The sequence below is a fragment of the Diplotaxodon limnothrissa genome, linkage group LG23 (assembly GCF_057381915.1).
Source record: "Diplotaxodon limnothrissa isolate DT_005_m linkage group LG23, D_limnothrissa_male_GT1.1, whole genome shotgun sequence".
NCBI lineage: Eukaryota > Metazoa > Chordata > Actinopteri > Cichliformes > Cichlidae > Diplotaxodon > Diplotaxodon limnothrissa.
Genome location: NC_140617.1, coordinates 1,099,828 through 1,127,384, shown reverse-complemented (window position 1 = coordinate 1,127,384; position 27,557 = coordinate 1,099,828). Strand labels below are relative to the sequence as shown.

Sequence of the window (27,557 nt, the reverse complement as noted above, 5' to 3'; positions counted from 1 at the left end):
TTCTTCCTCGTTTTCCCTCCCGTCTCCTAACAGAAACCCACCATCGGCTACAAAGGTCTAATGTCAGGCTACCAGAACAAAGTGATGCACCTGGCAGGGAGCAAAAGGAAGGAAGAAGTCCAACTGGTGGTGAACCTGTTCCAGTCGGTGCTGGATGGTTTCATCAGAGGAGAGATGAAGAAGGAGGAGGCTGAACCTGCAAAGGTAAAAACAAAGCAACTCGACTTGTTCAGCCTCGTCACTGCGAATAAGAAAAACAGTGTTCACACCTGTGATTTGTGCCTGTCTGTCGTCAGCCCGCCAAAGCGAGAAAGAAGAGGAGGAAGAAAGACAAAAGTGTAAGTGATGCAGCGTTTGACGTCTTTTATCACAGTAATGATTTTGTCTTTAATTGATTGGTTGTCTTTTCAGGTGGAAAATCCGCTGGATCACATTTTCAGTAACTATCAGGTCAACATTATGCAGTCATGTGACCAGTGTACTTCCTACATCTGGGGCATGGAGAAGGCCTACATGTGCAGCAGTGAGTGAGCCCGACGAAGCGTTTTCAGCACAGCATGCTGTAAAAGACTCAAGTTCAGCTTCGACTGAGTTCAATTCTTAATCTTTTCTCACAGATTGTAAAATGGTGTGCCACAAGAAGTGCATCTCCAAGATAAACATCGACTGCTCCACCTTCTCTGCCAAAAAGGTGGGTTTTCATCATAGACTGTAAGTAAAGGATGGCTGGTTTGCATTTGCCCACCAAAGGTTAGACCTGCACACTCCTGCAGCATGTCGGTGCAGTGGTTCTCCTCCTCCCACCGTCTGCTAACATTCACATCTGGTTAATCCGTGATTTGAAGTCGTGGATGAGAGGAAGACGAAGTGTTTAAAGTTTGTGGAATACTGTAAACGAGTTAATCCAGTGTTTTAAATGATTCTCATCTACTTAAAATTACCTGCTGTTCCTGTTAACTCAATTTAAAAAACACAAACATAATAAAAATGATGTGCTAGTTGACATTGTGTGTAAATGTATGTTTAAAGGTGGTGTGTAGTCTAACCTGCACGGAGAGGTCAGGAAGACTACGAAATGTCACTCCCTTTCATGTCATAGCCACAAAGTAGCCACGCCCAGAATCAAACCTCACTTTGTTTTTAAATGTAACCATAATTTCCTATCATCATGAAGAAGTTTGAAACTCATGTTTGGGACCATGAACTCATCACGAGACGTTCACTGAACTAAAGTCGAGTCATTTTTCTCTCCAGTTGAGGTTTGTTACCATCAGCGTTGCCCTCTACTGGCCATTGGAGAGAATGCAGTTTTAAGAACATTGGCTTCGATTTGCAGTGGTATCCATCTTTTATATACAGTCTGTGTTGTGCATTAAATAAAATACAGGGCTGGGTTAGTGATTAGTCATAAACACTGTGCATAAAAAGTTTTCTAATCCAGCCCCTGTTCCACTAGCTTTGAATAAAAAATAAAATTTTCTAATCAAGTAATTTTTTTTCTGCTGGTCTTTTTAAGAAGCATTTTTGCACTGTCGCCGTCGGCTGCATATTTATCTTTGATCATAGACACGCAGTGTTTGAAAACGTTAAATAAAGTTAATGAAAGCGGCCCTTCGGGAGGAAGCAGCTGCCTGGGAAGCACGCTTCCACGTGTTCAATAATATTTGGGAACATGTTTTTATATATAACAGCACAGTGAAGTTTGTAGTGAAGAATGTGTGATTCGGATGTTGTGGGTGGATCATGGCGAGGTCCGACTGACCGCTGCCGTCTGGTGACTCCACAGAATGATGACGAGTTTACCGGGCAGCACTTCGGGGTGCGTGTGTGTCACCTGCTCAATGAAAAGAATCCGGTACCGATGGTGCTGGAAATGATGCTGGAGCACGTGGAGATGCACGGCCTCTACACGGAGGGCATCTATCGCAAATCGGGCTCTGCCAACCGGATGAAAGAGCTTCACCAGAAACTGGACACAGGTCAGACATCAACTTGGTTTCTGCTTTTTCTGACTCCTAAAACGACATCGCTGAGCTGACGATGACTTTGTGTTTAGACCCCAACTCGGCCTGCCTCGAAGACTATCCCATCCACACAGTGACAGGCTTGGTAAAGCAGTGGCTGAGGGAGCTGCCAGACCCACTGATGACCTTCACACATTACAACGACTTCCTGCATGCAGTCGGTGAGGAGGACGTTTCTCACTAGTGCGCTCGTGTCTTTGCATTTTTGTCTGTTTTTGAAGAATTGATTTTTGTTGCATTTTCCTCTCGTCAGACCTTCCAGAGAAGCAGGAGCAGCTTCATGCCATCTATAAAGTGCTGGACGAGCTCCCGACTGCAAATTACAACACCTTGGAGAGGCTCGTCTTCCACCTCGTCAGGCAGGGATCCTCGTTTGTTTGATTCTGATCACTTCTCCTGCGCTGAGATGGCTCATTGCGTCCCGTCTTATTTGTTATGCGTGTATTCAGTTAAACGGCGAGGTGATCATTTACAGCAGTGTGTGTGATTCTCCTGCAGGGTGTGCAAAGAAGAGGCTCACAACCGCATGTCTCCCAACTCACTGGCCATAGTGTTTGCACCGTGCATCCTCCGCTGCCCGGACAGCGCAGACCCACTGCTCAGCATGAAAGACGTTGCCAAGACAACCACGTAAGACCGCCAAGAAATCTCATGAATGTAATATGAGGGTTGAATTGGGTGGGTGTGGGGTCTTTGTGTTCACTTGGACTCTGAAAGAGGAAATATTTACATTTTAATTTGTTCGGTTAAGTCAGTTTATTTTATATAGAACCAATCCTCAAGATGCTTTGTATTGTAATGTTAAGCCGCTAAAATAGTAGAAAGAAGCCCCACCAATCACATGAGCCCCTCCCGTGAGCCGTCTAATCGGTCCAAAACCTCCCAAAGGCTGGAAGGAGTGTGGGTCCTGATCGCTCTTTTGTTTGCAGATGTGTGGAGATGCTCATCAACGAGCAGATCCGGCGCTACAACGAGAAGATGGAGGAAATCGAGCAGCTGGAGTACGCCGAGGCTCTAGCCGTTAACCAGCTGAAGCTCAAGAGGCAGAACACGGTGAGGAAGAGAGCGCCGCTCGCCTCTGTCCGCGTCCTTGTCCATTTAGACAAATTAAGTCGACACTAAGAAGCTGGATGAAGGTCACGTAATAAAGTCGACCCCACTGTCAGAATCTGATATCTTTAGCTTCCGTGCGTAACGTGTCCAATGTTCCTTGTCTCTCTTTAGCACTACTGGCGTTTACCGCTCAGGCTACCAGCTCCTTACAAAGGAGCGGTGGTACGTATCATCGATTTCTCTTGGTAGAGTCGACCTTGTAGTTGTAGTTTGTAGTGGTCTGCCATGTCGAGGCGCCTGTGCATGGCATGTAAGATGTGGGTCAAACTTTGGCTGTCGTGTGTGTGTTTGGGGGTTTTTCTTTCCTTAATACTGTTTATTCTTCCATACTAACTGGGAATAGACTGCATGTTGCTGTTAACTGGTTTGTGCCCTGCTTGTGATGTGAGAGCACACCGTGGTTCTGGGTTTGAAGGACTGTTACTACCTAAGAACAGCTGTTTTGTGACTGATTTGTTCAACCTTAAGAGGAAAGAAGGCCACAGAGCTCTGAAGGTGGTGTTGTCTACAGAGCAATCACTCGGCAGCACATTTTGGTGAAAAGAGTAAAAGTGTGTATTCACTTGGATCTCTTTGAATACTTTCTGTAAGAATTCATATGCAGGTGCATGAAAACCTCCCCATCGACCTCACTAACACCTTTTGGTTCAGTTTCAGGTTTGGGTTAAAGTCATGTGTGTCTGTTTCTTTAGCGTTTGTTATACTGTGGACGTTTTCAGTTTGGGTGAAGGTGTGATCCTCTGTCTTGTGCAGATGCACGAGAAGGTCAGCACTGATCTGAGCGTGGTCCCCGAGAACGAGCCTCTGGATTCGGACACGGAGGCCGAGAAGAACCTGATGGAACGTATCAAGTCCATCAAACAGGAGAAGTAAGATTGCGCTCTCAGCACTTTTCAGTTCCTCAGGTGTGCTGTCTTCATTGTCCACTTCCTAATGCATGTGATTTCCTCTTCATCTCACCTTCAGAGAGGATCTTGCCTGTCGCCTGCCAGAGATGGAGCAGCCTGGTTCAGACCAGGAGAATCTCGACTCCGAAGCCTCGCTGAGCTCTGAGAGCCTCTTGGACGAGCAGCAGCGCTCGGCTCACAGCTCGGAGCCTGAAGGTCAGTAGTAAGGTACAGTCTGGACTTCCTACCTGTTTCTGTCTCCTGCGGGTTTCTGACCAGACCGCGGGGCCTGCTGGGCGGGGCCCTTCCTGTCTTTTGTGGCACAGGTCTGGACCAGTGATGGTGAAGGTGGGCGGTGACGTCTGCTCTGTAGCAAAGCAGGTCGGAGGAACGGCAACCGTGTTTTTGTGTGTTTGTGTGCATGTAAATGCATGTGTGGCACGGCTACATGCTCACGTTTCACCCAAAGTTGATTTGCTGAACATTTGGCGTCCACATCAGATCAGATGCTTGTAATTGTAACTCACTGGGTGCATTTTGATTTTTCTTCTTGCCTAACATGGTTGCATGATCTTCCTTTTGGCTTTCACTCTGCTGTGAGCCTCTTGGTTAAATATTCCTCATCCTTCCTCTATCCTCTTCTCTTCCAGGACGCGGTGCTCATCAGCTGAGGAGATCCAAAGCGCTTTGTCTTCCCAAACCTTCAGATCTGACCCAGAGGCCTAAAGTCCCCGGTGGACGCATCTCTGTGTCGACCCTCACCCCTGCTAGCTCCACCTCTTCTTTGGCTAGCTGCACTTCTTCAACTTCTGAATCCTCCAACGCCTCCTTCAGGCATCCGCTTCAGCGTCGCAACCCCATCATCCCAAACACGGTTAAACTCCCGCAGGGAGTCTGCTCCCAGGCGCCAACCTCGAGTCCACCTCAGTCTCACGCCCCTCCCGGAAGCCGAGCGCCTGCCTTCTCGGCCAAGAGACGAGAGCAGCCTGGCCGCCGTAAAGACAGCACCCAGTCCCTTTACCTCGACGGGTCAGAGTGCGACTTGCTGCTGCGTTTTTCTTCCTGTCCTCCTTCAGCCGCCTCTTCCTCTTCTTCCGTCTCCACGGCTGCGCCCACTCCTCAGCTCCAGCACAGTGACATGAAAGTCTCAAACGTCCACAGACGGTTTTCTGACCCAGACATCCCGTACATGGATGATGAAGTCTGAGCGGGGAGGAGCACAAACGACTGGAACGGTGAAGAGGATTAAGGACGGCGACCCGCAAGCAGACAAACAAAAGGAATTCAACCGCTCTCGGATTCGACGCAGCAGAGCGCTCGGACAGGCTGGAACTTGATGTGTGTAAAGGAAAGGAGAGACGCGACGCAGGCGCAGCTGCTGCGGCTCCACATGCATGAACCCAGCTCACACAAACTGCAGCTGCTGCTGTCTGAGGGAACTAACGTGTCGTTAGTCAAAAGGACTGGACCACATGTTGCCAAGCACCTTTTCAATCTTTTTAATATGTTGTCCTCACTGTTGATTACTTCAGTGGGACCAGAGGCAGTTTCCTCCCGTAGCCTCATAATGATTTTTTTATTAATTTGTGCTAATTCAAGAAAATATTGCAGGTTTCAGTCGCACTTTTCATTTCTTAGTTCTCCCAGTGAGTGAAACCCGCTCGCTGAAACGTTAGCTAGTGCCTTGATGTTGTACATTGACTTGTTAAAAAGCTCATTCTCATGTCACGATGATGGAACGGTGCTCGCAGAGGGAGGGATGTGTTTGTCGTGGAAAACAAGGACCTAAACCTGCACATTGTGACTGTTGCACACACACAGCATTCTCTGTTCGCCTTCATGTTTTACCCGCCGCACAACACACCAAATAGGAAGTCATTGCATTCACGCAGCAAAGGGAACGGGAGCAGCACACGCCACTTTCTCCACGGAAACCCACACAAACCCAGCCACGATCCAAGAGCGGTGCCACCGCGTGTCCTTGAACTTCCCCTCCTCTAAAATCACTCGGTCCCATTATTAGAAAAGTCTGCTGAAGCACAGCTCCGGCCAACTTTGTATGAGATGTAATACTAATGTTCCTCTCTGACTGCTGATGATGATGATGTATGATGATGTTAGTTCGTCTGGATTATGAGGAAGATGTTCTGATGTGTAACAGAGTGCATGGTGACTTTGACTGAATGAGCTGTAATGTTTCTTAGTATTAACATGAAAATACAGTACATGATGCTTGTAACGTGCGCAGCTCTGTGTTTCCATCACGCACAATTAGAACGATTTTCTTTTACGCTGGAAACAGAAGCTGGTGATAAACAAGAGTTATTAAAATAAAACTGTAGGACGTTTATAAACTCTCCAGGAGTTAGTCTGCTCCAAATTAGGTTCATAGGTTGACTTGGACCTTCAGCACAGACAATATGTAGTAACATGAAACTAGAAATACTGCACATCATGGCATTACATTAGGTACATGTTGCTAGTACTGGGTACAGACCACCTGGTGTGGTCTCCTGCTGGTGTAGCTCATCTGCTTCAGGGTTTAACATGTTCAGAGATGATCTTCTGCACTCCTAGAAGCTCCAAGCCGTCGGGCCAGCCTCTGATCTTTAGCATCAAACTGCCGCTTGCTGGATATTTGCTCTTATTTGGATCTTTATCTGTAATCCCCAGAGATGGTTATGTGGGACAATCCCAGCAGATCAGCAGTCTTTGAAATCCTCACACCAACAACCAGCCCTGTTCAGTATCACTTAAATCCCCTTTCTTGCTCATTTTGATGCTCATTTTGAGCTTCAGCAGGTCGTCTTGATTATATCTGCGTGTTTAAAAGCACTGACTCGGCTGATTTGATATTTGCATTAACCACTAGGTGAACAGGTGTACCTAATAAAGTGGCCGGAGTGTGTATGTTTAACATTTTGCTTTAAGATGGCTAAAACTCCCAGAGGTGGGTATAATTTTACAGTCTCACGGAGCCATTCCTGCCTTAAACAGTCATTACAACTCGGGTCAGGTCTTCTTAAATGAGCCGCTTCTTTGTCACAGTAAACTGCAGCCGTCTGCACAGACCTCGCTGCTTTTGATTTTGTGTGGAGTGGAATTAATGCACCTTGAGCACACAAAGGCTCCACAGTTCAGGATCAGCTGCCACAATGCAAGATCTGTTTTTCAAGTGATGTCATACGAGTCATTTCTTCAGACTTCATAAAGCTGCACCAGAGCCGCGCACAGGAAATTACACCAACATGAGTTTTAACAGTGTCACGCAAGCGCCCCTTGAAGTGGTTACATTTATTTTTGCCGTTTTTACGCCCTGAGCTGTGGTCAGCATTTTCCTTCCTGGTCATGGGTGATTTACCAGCCTCGCACACCATCCACTGTTAAGCAAATTAAAGTTTATGTTGTTTCACGTACCTCCATGCGGGTTGGGATACGTGAGTCTGATAGATGATTGTTCTCCTCTCTGCACCACCCACACAGCTGGGCATGCTCAGGTGGAAGGGCGCTGCAGTGATAGGTATGTGGGGTCTTTGAACTAGGTTAACAAATCATTAAACAAAGTCCTGAACAGACTGGGACTATTTTTTTTGACATGAAGACTAAAATTGTTGCTCTGAAGATTTGAACAGGCTGTGTCATGTGACCTGCCGGATGACCTCCTTCTTGGACTTGATCCACAGATGCCTCATATCTGGAAAACGCAGCTCCAACTTCAGCCCGTTGGTGGTGCAGAAGTTTCCGGCTACAGATTAAAACTTTGGTGAGAAGATTCAGTCAACTGTCTCCAATCGGTGCTCCACGTTGCAAAAATAGTTATGATTCTAGGAGCTGTAGATGATGTAGACCATAAGAAAAGGTCTAAACACTGAGTGCCCTGACTCATCTTTGCTGCGCCACTAAATAAAGTGATGCAGACCGTGCACTAAATGGGCTATTATACTTTACGCACTGTAGTGTAGTGATAAGCACAACATGACTTTATATCCAGTGCTAATCTTTCATTCCATCTGTTTACATGTAAAGCAGTTTGAGTGTCATAGATACCGTACAGCAAAATAACCCATGTATTATAAAACAAAACATAATCAATACAGTCAATATAGGCATACATGGATACTTGATAGACTATCAGGCCACCACCCAGTGTAATGTTTATGCCACAATTACCCTAAATTAACAGTACTGAAAATATCAAACTCATTTTCTATGTTTCTGTAACGACTGAGACGCCAGTTTGTCCAAGCTTGTCAGTCAAAACTCATATTTTTAATTTTATTTATGTAATCTTTTACAAAAAAGCAGAAAAAATAGGAAAGCACATTATTATTATTATTATTATTATTATTATTATTATTATTTACTGGCATTGCGTAAAATAAAAAATCGTTGTGCTTGACTCTCAGAGAAGTCCAGTATGGCGCCTCAAATTGGGGTATAAAAAAGTGAATTTAGTGTTTTATTTGCCCAATAAATAAAATTTACAAACAATATTTTTAACTTTGTTTTCTTTTAGTGTTTTTATGGCAGTATTTTTTTTAAGAACTGTATATAAACACATGCAAAACATACATAAATAAAAAAGTACTACATACAGACATGTTGTGGGTTTCGTGCCAGAATGATGTTTTATATTTATTTTATTATTTTATTTCTCTCGAATAGAGAGAAATAGATTAAGATAAAACTTTGGGATCTGGCGAGATTATTATTATTAATATAATTAATATAATAATTAATGTATTATTATTATTATTATTATAAGTCTAGCTTTTTAAAGTAAAATTATCATTGACAACGTAAAAAAAAAGAGGCGGGGCGACGCTCCGCCCATAACGTCTGCGCCGCTCGGCTTGACGTCAAACTGCTGCGCCGCTGTGTCGGCTTCAAACCAAACATGGCTTCCAGACTAGAAATCAATTTCATCAGGTTATTGTCTCGCTGTGAGTCTTTGGCGTCGGAGAAACGGGGAGAGACGGAGTGGAGGCTTGAAAAGGTAACCCGGCACGGCTCGGAGCGGCTGTAACGACCGTGTCGTGATGACGTTAGCCTGACTGTTGTTGTTGTGAGCCGCTGTTAGCCACGTCGTCGCGCAAACCGCTTTCTGTTTTTGTCGGGAGGCACATTTAAGCTGTTCGCCCCTCAGGCACAGGTTCAATCACAGCCGAGATGTCACTGTAGCGACACACGGCGAGTCTGCTGCAGCAGATTTGCTGTATTTTAGTGTTTAATCTCGTTTCCGAAGCTTTCCTTTCACCCATGTTCCTCACAGAAGATCCTCCATGTGTTCATATCTTTAACAGTAACTGTATTTATTTATAGCTTCTTCTTTTTTTTAATAAGAACGATCGGCTGAGAATCAGCTGCAACCCGAGTTTTCCTCCAGCCGTCCAACCCCTGCTGCCTCATAGACAGTTAACCTAGTCAGGAGCTGCAGACTCAGCTTATGCGCACCAGCGGGGTGTGATGCAGCCTTTAAATTACATCGCGATATTTCAGAGAAATATTTGCGACAATATTTATTATGCTATGGAAAATAGTGCGCATCATGTTGGGTGAAGGACATCCATCCAGCCATCCTTTCTTCCTTTCCAGTGAGCTGGTGACCTTAAAGTGTGACTAAGCAGCAGTGACACAGCAAAAGTCAAATGTAAGCACACAGGTGCTCTAGCTAGTCCCAGAAAGCTGTTTCTGTTCATCTGTTTGTTTTCAGTGGGAGAAACATTTCATCACTCACCTGTGACTTCCTCATTCTCAGCTCACTGCAGTTTCCCAGCCTTTTAAACATTTGCATATCAGCCAAAACTAGCACCAGCCAAGTTTCATGATCTTCAATATACTGTTGTCATACTCATTGATGGTGGGCATGAGAACCATTCAGAGGTCACAGGGGAATGGCTGCAATCACAGCATTGTAAGAAAGTGAAAGACGTGCTCTTAGGCCCCCTCCTCGGTTCAGAGATGGACTTTCCCTTTTCACATAAATGACCTCCTTTCCTCCTCACTCCTTTGAAAGCCGCAGAGTTGCAGTGAGATACTCTGGGTCGAGTTTTCTCTGGAAGTGTAGTTTTAGTTTTTGTTAAACTAAAGTAACTTAAACTTGTAATTCTTAAGTATCTGCACAATCCATCAATATTCCTCGGGGGGGGGGGGGCTAACCTTAACTGTCAAAGGATGAGGGGGAGGGTACATCCTGGCCAGGTGAGGTGTGTCACAGGGCTTACATGGAGAGACGGATAACCACTCACACCCACACTGTTGATCTGTGGAACCAGCACCCCCAGTACAGGAAGTCTGGATCGACTCCCTGTCTAACTAATCTGATCTCTGAGTCTTAACCAGTAGGCAGTGGAGATCTTAGAGCCGATGGGTGAGGGGACTGGCCCGATTTAGAATCACCAGTTAACCACAGATGCATGTCTTTGTGCTGTGTAAACTCCACACAGAAAGGCCCCACACTGGATTCCAACCCGAGACACCAGCTCCTGGCGTCTCCTCCTTCGGAGTATTTGTGCCTCTAGTGGTGAAACATGTTTGTTGTTGCCATTTTCATCAGGAACAGCTCTTTCATGTTTTGCAGAGCAGTGAGGTTGTTGAGTAGCTCCCTCATTAAGTCCTCACACTGCTCTCGTACTCAGATATGCTTGGGCGGGGCCTCAAATCAAAACAATTGAACATTTTACCTCGATTAACATTAACGAAGGAGTTTCCTTTATGTACTTGTTCTTGCCCCGACAGTTTGCTGGCAGGGTTTGACCTGTAAATGCGCTCGGCTGTAAAGCTGCGATATTGTGATTGTGCTCCAGCTGTTGAAACAGATTGGTGGTATTACGTTTGGACGCTGAAACTGTGTTGAGGTCTTTTTACATCATGCTTCATGTCATGGAGACACGTTACTGTGTGAACTCTCATTGGGTGAAATGTTAACAGAATTTAAATTTAAAACAAAGATGACATGGACCAGATCACATCTGTTGAGAGTTCAGAACATCAGTTTTGATTTATTTTCAATTAATTACGCGGCTCTCTGTGCGGCTTATGTGCTAGGAAACACGAATTCATAGAGTTGCTATATGATCGATGTCGTGATGTGACACTTCTGTAACGCAGAGATTTGTACCACCGTTTTCATGGACGATTGTGGTTGTTCGGTGATGGGAAATTACGGCTAACTTTTGTTACTAAAACTTTGACCACCAGGGGGCAGCACTGCTAACAGTTTTCTTTTTAGTAAAGAGCCTCGTGAGATCTCGTCTTTTGCCAGGCTGTCATATAAAACAGCGCTCTCCAACCTTTTCTGCGCCATGGACCGGTTTATGCCCGACAATATTTTCACGGACCGGCCTTTAAGGTGTCGCGGATAAATACAACAAAATAAAACTAGTACCGGTACCGAAAAAAAGAAGATTTATTCATAACACACGTGTTACCAAGTTAACGATAAAAACCCTGAAAACCACACATTTCACACCCGAGCCTCAACTCTCGCGGCCCGGTACCAAACAACTCACGGACCGGTACCGGTCCGAGGCCCGGGGGTTGGGGACCGCTGATTTAAAATACACAGGTTACGGTGACACACTGCACTGCACCCTCTTGTGGCGCAAAGTGGTCTTACAACAAAGTGCAGCTTTTATCTTTGACACACACGTGTTTGGTTAAATTCAGAGCATTTGCCTGTTTAAATTCCACTGAAAGCTTTAATTTAGTTTATGAGGTTTAATATTTTTTACACCCAAGAATGAACAATAAGCAGCTTTAAAGGAACAGTCGCTGAGTTAAACGTGTGACCTGTAGCTTTAACGCAAACGAGTAACAACAGGCGTCGCCAGGCCACTTGGGACTGAATAAATCAAGACGCCTCTTCTCAGTGACCTCGTGTCACGCTGTACCGAGTGGCTCCCTACAGCTGAGCAGTGAAGACCCTTTAATCTGAACCAGCAGGATGAACCAATCAGCTGCATGGTTTTTACTTTTAGAGTAAATGAAAGGTTAGAGTAACTAAAGTAAGAACAGTCAGTGCGACTCTGACAGCTGTCAAACACGTTCATCTTGCACTGCTTCCTCCTTATTACATTTGTCATTAGACCACATGCACACTTGGTCTGATGTGGTGAGAGTCTGTTTTGTTTCTCTCAGTGAGCCGACTCGCTGTGACAGCAGACGTCACCAAATCAACAATTTGACTCATCCGTGCCAGCGTGGCTGGAAACTGCAGCTTGACTGGTTGGTGGAGATCAGCAACCACTGGGCGTTGGTGGGAGTTTGAGATACGGTGCATTTTGCCGTGACTTATTTTCTAACAGCTGCAAACTGAAGGTGTGTTCAGTGTGTGTGTTAGTGTAACCTCAACGATGCTTTGCTACAAACAGGAACTATTAAAGATAAATTTAAGGAGCCTCCACTTGATGCTGTTTACTGCACAGAGTCATTTGCTTTTCTCAGGAACCGTCTCTGCAGCGTCACAGCTGTTTTTCCGCATTATCTGTGTGTGTGTGTGTCGATGAAGACTACACTAGTGTCCACCTGCAGTAGTGAGTGTGTGCTGTCATCAGTCATCCTAAGCTGGTCTCAGTGGCTTCTGTGTGGCTTTGTGACCCACCCTCTGTAAGAAACTCAGCCTACTTTTACAAGAACCTCATCAGTTAAACTCTGTTATTTGGCCCAGTGTAGTCTATGATATACGGATGTTTATTTAACATTTGTTACTTTGAAATAAAGATGTGATTGATGAGATGAACGAGAGCATGTGAGCAGCATCACTGTTTCTGTTTGGTCTCCTCCAGTATGTGGGCGCCCTGGAAGAGATGCTGGTGGCTCTGAGGAAAAGCCCGAGGTAACACCAGCCTCCACTTTTCTGTCTCAGTGTTTTCTTTTTTTGCCTGAAATGTACATATATTACTAAGAACCTATTTTAAACATGTTTGGTGTTTAGGGAAAAGAGTATATCTTCTAACAGGTCACATCAGGCTTACGTGTTATGAGCGCAGATGTTTGATCTGCTCGTTGCAGCTTAATAACACAAAGCTTTGTCAGTAAGCGGTTGTGTGTCCTTGCAGCAAACCAACACCAGAGGTCCTGGCTGAATACACGAGAAAAGTCAACTTTCTGAAAGGAACTCTAGAAGCAGAGAAGCTGGTCAGTTTTTCCTGTTTTTAACACGACACAACTGTGTTTTCTTTATTTTGAAGTGAAGCTTTGAGTTTTCTGACTTCCTGTCCCTCCCGCTCTGCTTCAGTCTTCACCAACAGAAAAAGCTTTAGCTAATCAGTTCCTCGCCCCCGGTCGGACGGCCACGATGGCCAACGAGAGGATGTCTGTCACTAAAAAAGTCCACACGCAGACGAAGGCGCGGTGCACGGGAGAGATGAGGGACGAGCTGCTCGGCACGGTAGGACGCTCTGACCGTACTGCAGACGTGACCTCTTTGTACGAACTGCAGCGCGCCTCCTAAACTACCACAGTGTGGTAGAAACATCTAAATAAAACGTTTCCCACATTTTGTCTTGAACTCATAAATGTTCTTTTCTGTCACTGCAGGGGTCGTCGGGAAAAGGTACGAAGTACTCGGCCTCTTGGATTTAATAACATCAGATGGAAATATGACGAATTATATTTCGATAGGATTGTATTTGTTTGTTTTTAAGACGAGGTGATTTTATTTTTCTTTTCTCTTCTCACGTTAGACGGAGACTTGAGGAACCGAAGGTAAAGTCGAGCTTTTCTAAATGATCTCGTGTGTTGGACTTGTTTTTGGGTGTAAAAGCTTCAACCTGTGTCACCTCTGCGCAGATGTTTTCCTCTGGACGAGCGTCAGTCTGCCGCAGAGCTGGACGCCGTCCTGCAGCATCACCACAACCTGCAGGAGAAGCTGGCTGAAGACATGCTGAACCTGGCCAGAAATCTGAAGAACAACACTTTGGCTGCGCAGAACATCATCAAACAAGACAACCAGGTAAGCGGACAGATATATGGAATAAATAACTCACAGATTTGATGCAAAACTGTTTTTGAGTCTGTGTTTGTGGAAAAAAAAAGTTTAATGGCAGATTTGTTTCCAGATGAAGAAGTTGAAAAAATTCACCTTTTAATTTGCATCTCTAAACCGAATGCATGCACAAATCTAAACGCACAAAATAGTTAGCAGTTCAAATAGACGCTTTTCAGACCACAACGAGCTCTTGCACCTGGCTAATCGAGCCAAAGCACGCCCCCAAGCTGCAGCGCGTTCAGCCGAAACAGTGCGAGTCCTCCAAGAAGGAAATGCAACACATGTTGTTTGCTCCCAGTCAGCTGTGTCTAAACTCAGGAGCAAAATGGGAAGACTGTGGGAACATATGGTCAGAACAGTGAGTCAGTGTGGCGCTGAAGCTAAACAGGAAGTCAGCTCCCACACTTAACAGCAGAAAACACACAGTGGGCTAAAGAGAAGCGTCCTGAATGTGCAGATGATTCTGGAACTTTAGCTGTGTCGAGGTGAAGCACAACCAGCACAGTTCTCATTTAAATATATATTAAACTCGCCGATCGTGACCAGTTCTGACACTTTGAGCTGCTTCTGTCGATTTCTGTAGGACACGGGGGCGACACATTCAAAGCCTTTCTTCCTGATTCACTTCTGACTCTGGGAACAAACTTTTATGATGGTTGGGTCGGTAAAAGATATGGGAATGATTAGCTGAGGTTTGGCCACTTTCCTCAAGTTGTTTCAGGGTGATCATGCATCCTGCCCAATATAAATACAAGCTGAAAGTGAGAAATTAAATCCAAATAAAGTGAAGTCAGAGTATACAAAGCCCAAGCAGAGGGGTGTGCTATGAGGGGAGGTTAATGGTCAGAAGGACCTTTCTTTTTACTAAATCACAGAGATCACTTGTGATGAAAATCTCTGTGGGAGCAGAGGATGCTGGAAGGGCCAGATTTCCACTGACTTATTATTTACAACAGCCATTTAGTGCAGTATAGACCCTCTGCTGTACCCATATACATTTTGTGTAGGTAGGCTGTTAAGCCAAAAACTGTCTCTAATCTGCTGCCGAATCTCTTTTACGCTGCTGGAATTGCAGCTGCTGCATCAGGTTGCAGGACAGGAGCAATGTTTAAGCTGTAATGCTACAAATAAGCAGCAGCACTAAAAGCGCACTCAGAATAAATCTATTAAGAAGAACAGCTTTTGGGCTTTTTTTTAATGTTTGACATAGATTTTTATCATAATTATCCGCTAGCTTCCCTGATTGCAGTAGGGAACACTCGTAGGGATCGTTTTGTGCAGAGGAGTCACATGATGTTTCATGTGAGCACGCCCAGAGCCTGAAGAAGAAAGAGGCGGGCTTCCAGCTGCTCCCAGGTCCTCCTGCAGAGTCTCTCAGCAGCTGGGGATCAAAGCTAAAAGCTGCCCTTTCCAAACCTTTAGTTACGTTAATAAGAAGATTTGTGCTGAAGGACCTGATGTGGCCGCCAACCGGCCCAAATCTGAGTCTTATGATGGAAACTTGGAAAAACTTGGTCCATAACAAAACTTGTTTTAACTGCTTATCGGGAAAACTCGAACCAGCTTAAATAAAAAATAGTTTTCCATGAGTGAAGCCCACACTTAACGAATTCAGGGCATCATAAAAAGGTGACAAAGTGCTAATTGTGATATTTTTATTGAAGATCCTTTTTTCCCTCCTCTCGTGCTGGCAGTATTTACATTTATTAAATCTTTGAAATCATTTATTTTAAGATTTATTTATTTATTTGTTAGAAAGAAAAAAAGTTGTGCAACCTCTAGAGCTATTTCTGCCTCTCTTTGAGAAACTTGGAGGAGTTTAACTGATTCTGGCCACAAGGGGGCAGTATAGGCCAGCTAACAGCCTTTGGAGCCACACTGTGCATAAAGACTCCGAGAGTTCCCGTCAGCGGGCTTGTTTGTCTGTGGTTTTGATGTTTATATCGGCGACGTCTCCCTCTGCCTCCAGACTCTGAGCCAGTCCATGCGTCAGGCGGACCTGAACTTCGAGAAGCTGAAGACGGAGTCCGAGCGGTTGGAGCAGCACACGAAGAAGTCTGTGAACTGGCTGCTGTGGCTGATGCTCATCCTAGTCTCCTTCACCTTTATCAGCATGATCCTCTTCATCAGAATCTTCCCCAGACTCAGATGATGACCGTGATCATCCTCTGAACTCTTAGTCCCGACACGCTCCCGTGTTTACAAGAGCAGAGTCTTCACAGGCCTCCGTAGAGCTACAGCGATACAGATCAGTAGCTGTCAGCACCAAAACAAATCAGTTTCACGGACTGTCACTTTACACTTTTGAAACTGAAATCTTTCTCCTCCACATTAAAGTTTAAATCACGACTCGAAGCGCCAGAATTCTCTTTTTTGACACAGCAGAATCTGCTGGGAGCAACAGCAAAGTCTTAATGCACGGACGGCAGGACCTGAGCCTTAACTATTTTAACCCTCATCAGGACGGCTGCGAGCCAGTCAACACATGTATGCACTTTGTCACCAAGTGAAACTACAAACACACACACTCGTCTTTGGTGGAGCATCTGTTTAGTACCCGTGCACACTGAAAGGCGTTCATGGACCGTCGCCGTCAGCTGTAACTCAGTTTGTAACAAATGTGCCATCGTTTGCTAATGCTTTACCTTAAATCCCCAGTTTAGTATATTTGATTTAAACATCATACTGTGATGTGGCTGTAAGCAGATAGAAACATGCTGTACATTTTTATGCTTGGTCATGTTTCTACACATCCAGTTCTGACCTGAGGGGCTGAAAAATGAAGAAGAGTCAAAAACTGCAGTTCCACCAGTGGCCACTTGAGGCCCACTCCCAGATTGAGTCATTTACCCACAGACTCGCATGTTAAAATGCAGCATTACAGAAGAAGTAAGCACATTAACAGCCTGCTACTAGAACCAGTTTCATCTTGACCTTTTTGACAACTTTACTGTTTCTTTTCTTTCTTACCTCACTTGTTTAAACTTTGCTGAGGCTTAAAGTCGGGCCGAGGTGAATGTGTGACAGGCAGCTGCAGGCCTGTGTCTGTGATTCACCTCCAGTGAAGTTTGCTCTCACATGTGGTGGCTTCCAGTCCAAAAAACAACAACGTAGTGATGACCAAAATCACAAACCACAGGGTGATGTTCTTTAAAGTAAAGCATCACCAGCTGTTCACTGAAAGCAGCTCGGTAAACTCGCACTGGTGTTTATCACTTAAATGTTTAAACGTCGTTAAGGGTCAGAGCCAGCGTCGTCAGCCCTGTTATAGTCGGTTTCCTGCGTCAGGTGATCCTGTTTGTTCACGTCCTGTTTGACGGCTCACGTGTTGTGCGTAGTATCACTAAAATGTCATCTGATTCAAGAGAGAAATAAAATAATTTAATTTCCCTCCGTCGTTGTCATTGTGAGTCCAGAGTGCGTTTTCCTGATAGATGCCTGAAGGCGTCCTCTTGTCAGTGTGGAACTAACTAATGCAGTGGCATCACACGGCCAGTGTGCATCAGTCACGAGCTTGGAGTATCAACGCACACAATGACCTCTGTGACCCCAGTGGCCCGAGCGAGCGGTGATTCCCAAATTAAACCTCCTACTCATTTAGGAGTGCCCCAAGGATGAAGTAAAGCTAAATAAGAGCTGCTGGCTGCGGAGGGGAAAGCACACGGCGATCGTGTGTGAGTCTGTGCGTTGTCAGCTTTTGTTCCTCCTTAATTTAGCCTGACAGCAGCTTCAAGTCTGAACGTTTCTCACAGGTTAAAGTTGCTCTTGTCAGCCTGACTCTTGTTTGAGGTCTGTGAGGCTGCAGCTCTGCCCCTAGCCCTTCCTCTCTTCCCCTCCCAGCCTGCTGCTGAGACCTGGCCTGCTGTGTATTTTAGGATCCCTGGGGGGCATTTCGCCTGCTGGAAGCCAAGGTATGCAGGCCACCGGGAGACCAAATGAGGCTGTGTCTCAGCAGAGGATCGTCATCCCTCAGTTTAATCACAGCTGTTTGCGCCTCCATTCTCAGGCCTTCGCTAATGCTCTTGGCCGTGTGATCAGCCCTGCGAGCGCGCGGTGCCGCTTTTGAACCGAAACGGCAGCGCATGACTTCATCCTTGGTGCGGTTTCCCATGTTCATTATGGTTTTACCCCGACGGCCGAACGAGACCGGAGGCTACGTAGAAAACCAAAGTTCAGCAGGGACCGAGACGTGTGAAGTTCCTAAAGTCAGAAAATGTATCTCCTGTGACGCCTGTTGAGGGCGCTTTTAACCTCTGACCCAGGAAAGCTGAATGGGTTCCTTCCTGGAGTCTTTTCCCACAGGGATGAGCTGAAAATAGTGTTGGACTGCCTGCACTCACACATGTTTAGTAAATTTAGCTTAATTCAGTGCCATTTCCTAATAGGGTGCTCATTACAGGGGCTTAACCAGCAATCCTTTAAAAAAAAAGCTACAAAACACAACTGCTTCACTTTTCACCCTAATTTATATACTTCCCTTTCAAACTCTACAAAGTTCATTTACAAGTGCAGATAAGCATCGACGGCTGCAGAAGCACTGAGTGATTTAATGGCCACGCGCTACCAGCAAAAGCTACTTTCTTCATGGGTGTTAATGGGTCACGCATTTCAGACTTCATTTCAAATGACTGTTTCCAGTCAGCTTCCAGCAGAAGGAGAAAAGCAAACGACAGTGAGCACAGCTTCTAACCCTGCAGTTACTTTCTGATATAAACTCTCCAGTCATTTGATTACTCGTTATTTTATTTTGTTAGTCGCTGGTAACGTGTTGGACCCTTTGTGCCCCTGGAAATGCTTTGAATCAAAGGTTCAACAAGGTGCTGGAAACATTTCTCAGAGATTTTGGACCAGTTGACTCAACAGCATCACACAGATGCAAATCTCCTGTTCTCTACTAATCTGTTGGAATGACATCCGGTGAGTTCATAAAGGGACAGACACGGTTACCAACAGTAGTCAGGTAGTGTGTAAATGATGCTTAACCCCCCCCCAATTATTACATCATCACCAGCAACATGAACCAATAAAACAGGCAGGATGGATCCAATCTTTCTAATCAGATTCTGACCCCACCATCCAAATGTTGCTACGGAAACCAGGACTCATCAGATCAGGAAGCATTTTTGTGATCTGTAGCTCAGATTCCTGTTCCTAGCTGACAGGACCCAGTGTGGTCTTCTGCTGCTGTGGCACATCTGCTTAAAGGTTTGCCGTGTGATGAGAGATGCTCTCCTGCAGCCTGGTTGTGATGTGTGGATTCTCAGCCAGAGCTGCTGCTCACTGGATATTTCTTCCAGGGTGATTCACAGATCACGCTGCGCTCTGGCAGCGACGGTGTTACTGTCCAGTTGATTTTGGACTCTGCTGGTGGGTCTATGACGATGTTTTCTTATCAAAATCTGTATCTGAGGTTTACTTTGTGTTGCAGTATGGTTGTCGTGTTGCACGGCCGATGAATTGTGGCTTTTATTTTGGCCATTACATATTTTACAAGCGCTTTATAAACCTTGACGCCAACAATAACTCCTGAGCCGCCGAAATTAAAACGAAAGCTGCTTGAGCTCAAACAAAAGCTTCACACCCTTCAAAGGGCTGATTGATATCTGTGACTCGGTTCTGGGTTAAGGTTGGAATTAGCTGGGAATGCGTCAGCGAAAGTCCTCACGGAGACACGAAAAACGTGTGTGCGCTCGTTTTTCTTTTAATTGGTGTGAAGCCCCTAAAAGCCGGAGAGCACGGGGACAAATGGCGGGACAACCTCCGGCCGCTCAGCTCAGGGCTGCGCCTGTCAAACATCCCAACACTCCGGTCTTTTTAATTTGGCTTTTGGCCGCAGCCTCGGCGAGGATTTGGGTTGCCTACAGAGATGAAGGAGCTTTTTATTTCATTCTCTCTTTTCTTTTTTCCATGCACTTCCTTTGAGGGAGCAAAAGAGGTTAAGAGGGATTTTTCTCCCCCCTCCCACCAGCACCACCACCACCCTCCTCCTCCTTTCTGCCAATGCTTTGAATGTGCTGTAACGTTAATGAGCTAATGGGAGCGCAGAAAGCTGCACTTATTAAGCTTATAAACTGACTCACTGCCTTGAACACACACACTCAGCTCCAGGCCTCGGAGCTGCAGAATTTATACATTTTATAGCGGAACCTCCACCAGTCAATAAAGCCCTTCAATGTGTTTTTTAGTGATTGTTTGTTTTTATGGTTTCATTTCCCAGCTATTAGCGTTAATTTAGTTTTATGTATTTCTTAGATCAGACATGGGAAGCCTGTGTGAGTGTTGATAAAGGCTGGTGTTAAAACCATGACAGTAGTTTTCATCGTTCTGTGGCAGAAAAACAAGTTGCACGAAACAAATCTGTCAAAAAGCCTGAATTTGGTAAACGTGCATTTTTGTAGAACAACTTTTCTTTTCCACACCGTGTCTTCTGATGTGAGGCGCGCTGATTACAATCTCATAATCTCTCGTCTACACAGGTGTCGTGGAAGTTTGTGTGCTTTCATTTTGCCGTTACTGTTTCCCTCGGCAGCACCCGTCTGACTGTGTGGTTGTGTTGTGTCTGTGGCTCTTCCTCAGTCTTAACAGCCTAATGAGGGTTCCTCTCTGAGCGCGCGCGCACACACACACACACACACACACACACACACACACACACACACACACACACACAAAGCTGTGTTGTGGGTTTAGTACAGAAAACATCTAGAAGGACACTTTCACCTACAGTAAGAGTTCCACAAGATCACCCAGACAGACATAACCTTTCTGCTTTTGGTCTGTTTCCGTGCATATGCACATATGAATTGCAGCCACACGTCCTTCCCTGCAGCCACCTATCGCCCTCCGTCTCTCTGCTGCCAGCGTCAACATGTGGGTTAAAGCGCTGAACCTGGCAGCGCTGAGCAGGGAGGTTTTTCCTTCCCGGCTGGTTTCAGCCTTTGATCTAAGGAGCTCAGGTAGTGCTGCTGCTGGGAGGCTTAATTTCTTGTTTCTTTGCTCCTTCTCCTTTTAGTGATTCGGGATCTCCCAGTGGGAGTGCGGCTGCTGGTATTACTGGTGGCTTTGAGGCTTGAAGCAGGCAAGACAAGCTTGTTGGCCACAAAACAGCAGATTTCATTGTTAACTATCCAGGGAGAGAGATTATTATCAACTTGCCAAAACAAAGAGATGAACTAATACAATTTAATAGGGGACTACTTTAGATTAGCCTAGCAAAAAAACCAAATCACAAAGGGAAACTGCTAGCTTAAGTTAAAGCTTATTTATTAACACGTCTCTCATTTATTCATTCATTTTGAACCAAAGTGTAAACACAGCAGGTTTGTTATCTTCACTAAGCTAGTCGTTTCCCACTTTGTCCAGTCTGCAAGCTAAAGTAAGCTAACAAGTCAACCGGTGGACCAAAACGTCAACCTCCAGACCAGAAAATGAAGCTGAACGTACCAAATGTACACAATATAGACACAATATCAACACAGACACGTGTTAAAAAGCAGAAACCCACACATAAATAACAAAGGCTCGAAATTTTGACTTATGATTCGCATGAACTGTTTACGTATTGCTATGTAAGGATAAAAGGATCTAACAATGTACTGTGTCTGAAAAATAACGAGTAACTAAAGCTTTACAGTAATAAATATGGTGGAGTAGAAGTAGAAAGTAAAATATTACTCTGTAAAGTATTCCTGGTCCATCCATGCTCTCATCCAGTCCGTGGTTTTGGGCAATGCTAGCTTAGCTGTAGCTAAGCTAGCATTGGGGTCAGTCATATTTGGGGGGGGTCAGCCTTGGAAAGTAGCATAAAGTGTAAAATAACAAAAACAAGTTTAGTTTTTTGTTTCCAACATTCGATGGTACCAAGTTTACACAAAACGAAAACGTTAGCCTTCCTCTGTAACTCTCGTAGGAAAAAGACGCTGTTTCACAATCTGGTGATTTTTTTTTCCTTCAAATCTAGAAGTAAATGCGGCAGGAAGTTGCAGTTGGCTCAGATTTATGGGGCGCCGTTTGTAAAGTGAAACATGCTGAAATTAACGGCAACATTTTTCCACATTTAGCTCAAAACCTTACAAAAACATATTTTTTCGAGTAATTTTTTACAACATTTAGTAAAATATTTGTAACTTTTCATCAAATGTTAAATCCATCCATCCATCTTCATCCGCTTTATCCGAGGCCGGGTCGCGGGGGCAGCAGCCTAAGCAAATGTTAAATATTAAATCTAAATGTTAAATGTTAAATCCAAATGTTTAGGCTAATATGCAAATTTATTGTACGGATCAACGGAAATACCAAAATAAAAGCTTCCCGAAAACCTCCGGTGCAAAATTGTGTCTGTTCTCCTCCTCACTTCTTCCCGCCATGTGCTGCTTCACTTCTTGCCTACGAGCATGTCCAGCGATTTTGCTGGACATGTGCTGCAGCGATTGTGAAGTGGAGACTGCAGCTGCTAAGAGTGCACTACTGCTAAACCTTTGGATGGCCGACAAAACGGATCTTCCGATGTTTTCAGCTAAATCGCCGGACGTGCTTTTTCATGGCCGGGTTATGGCTGAATTCCAGTGGAATGACGGTCCCGCCATAATAGACGTTCCAGCCATGTGTTCCAGCCCTAAACCTAACCTTATCTAACTATAACCTTATTCCTAACCTTTACTAGCAGTTAAATGACGTAAAATAGTGTTTTCCAAAGCGATTTTTAGAAAATGAACGACCGTGTAGATTGAGTCCAAACGGTTCTCACGTGCTCTCCTTTTTCCGTTACCGTAATTTAGGAACGTGTTTATGGAACGCCAGGACTGCCATAATGAATTAATTAAATACATCATTAAATAATTAATTAAATGTGTCAATAATTAATTAAAATTGGAATTAATTAATTAAATAAATAGTTATGATATATGTAATTAATTAATTATTGACACATTTAATTAATTATTTATGTATTTCACGTTTTAATTAATTATTGACACATTTAATTAATTAATTATTGATATATTTAATTAATTATTTATGTATTTCACATTTTAATTAATTATTGACACATTTAATTAATTATTGACACATTTAATTAATTATTTAATGATATATTTATTTATTTCATTTTGGCAGTCCTGACGCCTGGCTCTCATCATGAAATAATTTTATCTGTCAGCCTCACCCATCAAACTCAGGGGGCGGGGTTAACGCTGATCGAGTCAAAACCATTGCTTTGGCCTGGTGGCCATTGTTTCTAGCACACAACAACCGGCATGTGGAAGCTAACAGAACTGAGCTTTGAAAAACCCTGTTTGTGTGTTACCAAATACCGTTTTAATATTTTTTTAGCCGAGAATGTAGTGGTTTAATCTTCATGTGTCTGGTCGGTTTGTCAAGATACAGCCTCTTTGCAAAAGTGTTTCGATGATTTCGGAGATGTCGTCCCAGTCTCACGGCAAAGCGTGGGATAGACCCGCTCGCCTCGCAAGCAATCCCACCGACAAAGCGCAGGCCCCGGTACACAGCTGTAGTAACCCCCGCTGACTTCTTTTACTGAGGTTATATTTATCGGTGTTTTATTTCCTGATGTTCTTATGTGTCCTACGTGTTTCAGTCGCCAATTCTGAATTATAACTAACATTAAAAACATGTTTAAGGAGGAGAGAGAGCAAATAAATCTGTTTAACATCTGATCTTTGGGTTTTTGTTCAGTAATCAGCGTGACCTGTGTATAAACACATAAAAGAGATAACGTTGGTGTTTCCGTCATGTAGTAACTGCTGGCTTTAACTGTACAAAGGTTGTTCGACACTATGAAACACATACAGACTTCATGATGTTCGGCTAATATTTTTATTGTGAATATTAATCATGCTGACCTCGCTCTGTACACCACGCAGCGAGGTCAGCATATCCACGATATCCTCAGCTCCATGAGTTAACACAAAGTTTCCCAGCTGACTATCTAACTGCCAACTATTCCAGAGACGTGAAAATATACAGCATAAAGAAAAGTGTAAGAGACTCAGCAGCAGATTAGAATAACAGTTATACATTTAATAAATCACCAAATGAATCCAAGAAACGAGCAAACCTGTTCCGACAATTTGAATTTGTATTCCCTCAGCTGCAGACTCGCTGCTGTTTAAATGTTTGAAAAGGAAGATTAGATATAAAAAACGTCAAACATAGACTCAGTCTGCCTTCACATTTGATATGAGGCCAGCACGTATAGTGGCCTCAGCAGGCTATTACTGAAATACACGTGCTATATCATAAACTATGATATAAACAGGGAGGTCCTATTAACATGTTTAGTTTTAAAGGACACCTTCCTGCCTTTAGTCTCATTCATGAGCAGTATTCGTTTTCTTCTAACATCCAGAAGTCTGCACAATGTGTTTCATAGTTTGTAACAAGCCTTTGACAGGTAAACATAACATGACCGAAAAAGCAAAAAAAAAAAAAAAAAAGAGAGAAAGAGTGTTGACATAAGAAGAGAAAATGCTCTCAATTATGGAGACAGGCAAATGGTTCATTTATGTTTGATGTGTGTTTATTCCTCCCTAAATATCGTCGGTGAAGTTTGCCATGCATGTCAGATTTTCCTGCACATTTTTATACCTCTGCCAACAGAGAGAGAAAAAAAAATCACATTCTAACAGACAGCTGGTGCTTAGAATACAGTTGAATAACTATTAAAAAAACAGATGATATTTAGATGATAGTTCAGTCTAACACATGTGCCAGTGAACCATTAAACGTCTGTGAAACTATGCAGTTATGAAACGTAACTTTAACCTCAGCCAAACCGATTTGCTCAGTTGTAAATAAAACAGCGAAGTAAACGTGACCCGACAGACAGAACCTGAGTGAATGAAGTCCAGCGTTTAACCACTGAGAGCTAAAACTCAGCTGAGGTTTGAAAGCTGTGTGCTGGTGATTGGACATCAGCCGCTGATAAAGCTGGCTCGCCTATAAAGTGCTCTGTAAGGAAACAAGCTCCAGCAGCTCTGCGCTCGGGGAAAATACTATATTTACTTATCTTGTGCAGAAAAATGCGCTGACATTGCGTTATATCGAGCACCGGCTGCCCAGTTAAACTGTGACTATCACCAGGTAACTAGGCGTGTTTCTTGAATTAGCAGCAGGTGTTAAACAGCTGACAGATGAGGAGGAGGATGCATGCAGGTAAACTGAGGGTCTGTTGAGCTGATCGCTGGTTTCGTGAGAAAAATGTCAGCTCGTTCTTTATGTTACAGAAGCACAGAGACACAAGACCAGGCGGAAAGAGACGATCGTTCGGTGAAAATGAGAATCTGCGAATGCAACATGTGGAACACGGAGAGTGGAATATGTAAACAAACCGGTTAATGTACCCCCTCGGTGCACTCTGCATGCTAACTGTTAGCAGAGCTAGTGAAATCTCTGAAAACATCTGAGCACTTTTGCAAACATGTTCTATGTTGACAACCTGACCAGACATACGGCGCGACATTCGCGGCTAAAACACTGTTAAAAGTGTAGCTGGTGACAGAAAAACTACACCACCACCATTGCTGCCTGTGATTTGATCTGCATTCTGGGATAACTGGCTGCCCCAAGTCTACACAAGCAATCGATTATCTAGGATCGACCTGTTTTGACTTACTTTGCACGGCAACCAATCAAATGTTAGAGAAGCTGCATGGGCAGCGTTAACCCCGCCCCCTGAGTTTGATGGGTGAGGCTGACAGATAAAATTATTTCATGACGAGAGCCAGGCGTCAGGACTGCCAAAATGAAATAAATAAATATATCATTAAATAATTAATTAAATGTGTCAATAATTAATTAAATGTGTCAATAATTAATTAAAATGTGAAATACATAAATAATTAATTAAATGTGTCAATAATTAATTAATTAAATGTGTCAATAATTAATTAAAATGTGAAATACATAAATAATTAATTAAATGTGTCAATAATTAATTAATTAAATGTGTCAATAATTAATTAAAATGTGAAATACATAAATAATTAATTAAATGTGTCAATAATTAATTAATTAAATGTGTCAATAATTAATTAAAATGTGAAATACATAAATAATTAATTAAATGTGTCAATAATTAATTAATTACATGTGTCATAACTATTTATTTAATTAATTAATTCCAATTTTAATTAATTATTGACACATTTAATTAATTATTTAATGGTGTATTTAATTAATTCATTATGGCAGTCCTGGCGTTCCATACATGTTGGGTACCCGAAAGCATAAAATGTTGACAATTTGTCACCTAGCGAAAATTATTACGCTTTGGGAGTGAGAACGTGTCTGACCACTACCGGCACACTTTTGCACCGGAGGTTTTCGGAAAGCTTTTATTTTGGTATTTCCGCTGATCCGTGCAATAAATTTGCATGTTAGCCTAAACATTTAGATTTAACATTTAGATTTAAATATAATATTTAGATTTAACATTTAAAATTCTGTTTTAAATATGAAAAGTTACAAATATTTTACTAAATGTTGTGAAAAATGACTTGTTTTGAGCTAAATGTGGAAAAATGTTGCCATTAATTTCAGCATGTTTCACTTTACAAACGGCGCCCCATACAGATGCCACTCTCATTTGTTTGTGGGTACACTGGGCCTCGGACTGGGGATTTGTGCTCAGACAGGGAGACGACCTTGAGGATAAAATCTATCAAATGTGCTACAGATGGGACGAGGTGGGGTAGGAGGAGACGGCTGTGTATGCTGTGGGGTGGCGCTGAGGCCTCAGCCAGACTGGGCTGTGTGCAGACACACCTGCGCTGGGCCCCCTTTTCCGAAACCCCCAGTGCCCCAGTCTACCACAGTAGGTGCTCCTCCTGACATGAGGGAGGCTGCTGATTAGGCAGCTTTCTGTTTTTGTTTTCATCTGTCAGGTTTTGGTTCCCAGCAGAAAAAGACCAAATTTGTTCGGAAACAAATGTTTGACATAGAAACACTAAAACTGACGTCTTTGCATGGATGCAAAACACTTTGTTGATACAAGGACCAAATCCTTGGCTGTGCTGTTATTTGTGAGGATGTTTTCAAGCCAAGGTTTCTTTCAAGGTTAGCGTGAGCGTCATTCATCAGACGTGGTATGTCGAGGCCGGCCAAACGATCCACGATTAAATACAAACATGCTACATTTTCACAAAATTCTTCTCCAAGGTTTTCAACAACTTGTCTCTTTCTCATGTGAAGCCTTCGAGAAAGCACAGATCGAATCATGAATGTCATTTCAAACTCAACAGTTCTATTTTACAAAGCTCAAATGTTGTACTTGGTCATATTCTCAGCTTTTCTATCCGTTCGTACCCCAGCGAGTGGAGTGGGCAGCACAGTGTTCACCACAGTGAGGTGACTTGTTCAAACGTTAGACAAAAACCAGCTCTTGTAGTCTGGTTTTTATTCTTCTCTCTAAGTATTATCAAATGACTGGATGTATCAGAAGCAAATGTCACAGGTGCAGTCATGTCAAAGAGGAAGTCTGCCCTTTTGTGTTTAGCAAAGACAATAAAAAAAATCATCTGGGCC

At 43.7% G+C, this 27,557-nt stretch overlaps 2 protein-coding genes across 2 annotated transcripts in view; both read left to right on the top strand.

The window, feature by feature from the left end:
- Positions 1 to 6,218, top strand: part of myo9bl (myosin IXb-like) — a 57,001-nt gene extending 50,783 nt beyond the window's left edge. The window contains exons 32-44 of the mRNA XM_085348752.1: positions 34 to 204; positions 297 to 338; positions 412 to 523; positions 618 to 691; positions 1,787 to 1,979; positions 2,057 to 2,185; positions 2,278 to 2,383; positions 2,523 to 2,654; positions 2,954 to 3,077; positions 3,249 to 3,299; positions 3,891 to 4,006; positions 4,104 to 4,240; positions 4,675 to 6,218. Coding sequence (XP_085204878.1) covers positions 34 to 204; positions 297 to 338; positions 412 to 523; positions 618 to 691; positions 1,787 to 1,979; positions 2,057 to 2,185; positions 2,278 to 2,383; positions 2,523 to 2,654; positions 2,954 to 3,077; positions 3,249 to 3,299; positions 3,891 to 4,006; positions 4,104 to 4,240; positions 4,675 to 5,231 — 1,944 coding nt within the window. The 3' untranslated portion in view covers positions 5,232 to 6,218. The remainder of the gene's footprint in view (positions 1 to 33; positions 205 to 296; positions 339 to 411; positions 524 to 617; positions 692 to 1,786; positions 1,980 to 2,056; positions 2,186 to 2,277; positions 2,384 to 2,522; positions 2,655 to 2,953; positions 3,078 to 3,248; positions 3,300 to 3,890; positions 4,007 to 4,103; positions 4,241 to 4,674) is intronic.
- A 2,691-nt stretch (positions 6,219 to 8,909) lies between these two features.
- Positions 8,910 to 17,376, top strand: use1 (unconventional SNARE in the ER 1 homolog (S. cerevisiae)). The gene is made up of 8 exons (XM_085347952.1): positions 8,910 to 9,020; positions 12,811 to 12,860; positions 13,084 to 13,162; positions 13,263 to 13,415; positions 13,565 to 13,580; positions 13,711 to 13,732; positions 13,817 to 13,979; positions 15,985 to 17,376. Exons 1-8 carry the CDS (start codon positions 8,922 to 8,924, stop codon positions 16,165 to 16,167), a joined length of 765 nt encoding a protein of 254 aa, XP_085204078.1. The 5' UTR covers positions 8,910 to 8,921; the 3' UTR covers positions 16,168 to 17,376.
- The last annotated feature ends 10,181 nt before the right edge of the window (positions 17,377 to 27,557 follow it).

Coding starts and splice junctions, on each gene's coding strand:
- use1 (XM_085347952.1), top strand. CDS start 8,922: ATGGCTTCCAGACTAGAAATCAATTTCATCAGGTTATTGTCTCGCTGT. Junction 9,021..12,810: donor CGGAGTGGAGGCTTGAAAAG/GTAACCCGGCAC, acceptor GGTCTCCTCCAG/TATGTGGGCGCCCTGGAAGA. Junction 13,980..15,984: donor TCATCAAACAAGACAACCAG/GTAAGCGGACAG, acceptor CTCTGCCTCCAG/ACTCTGAGCCAGTCCATGCG.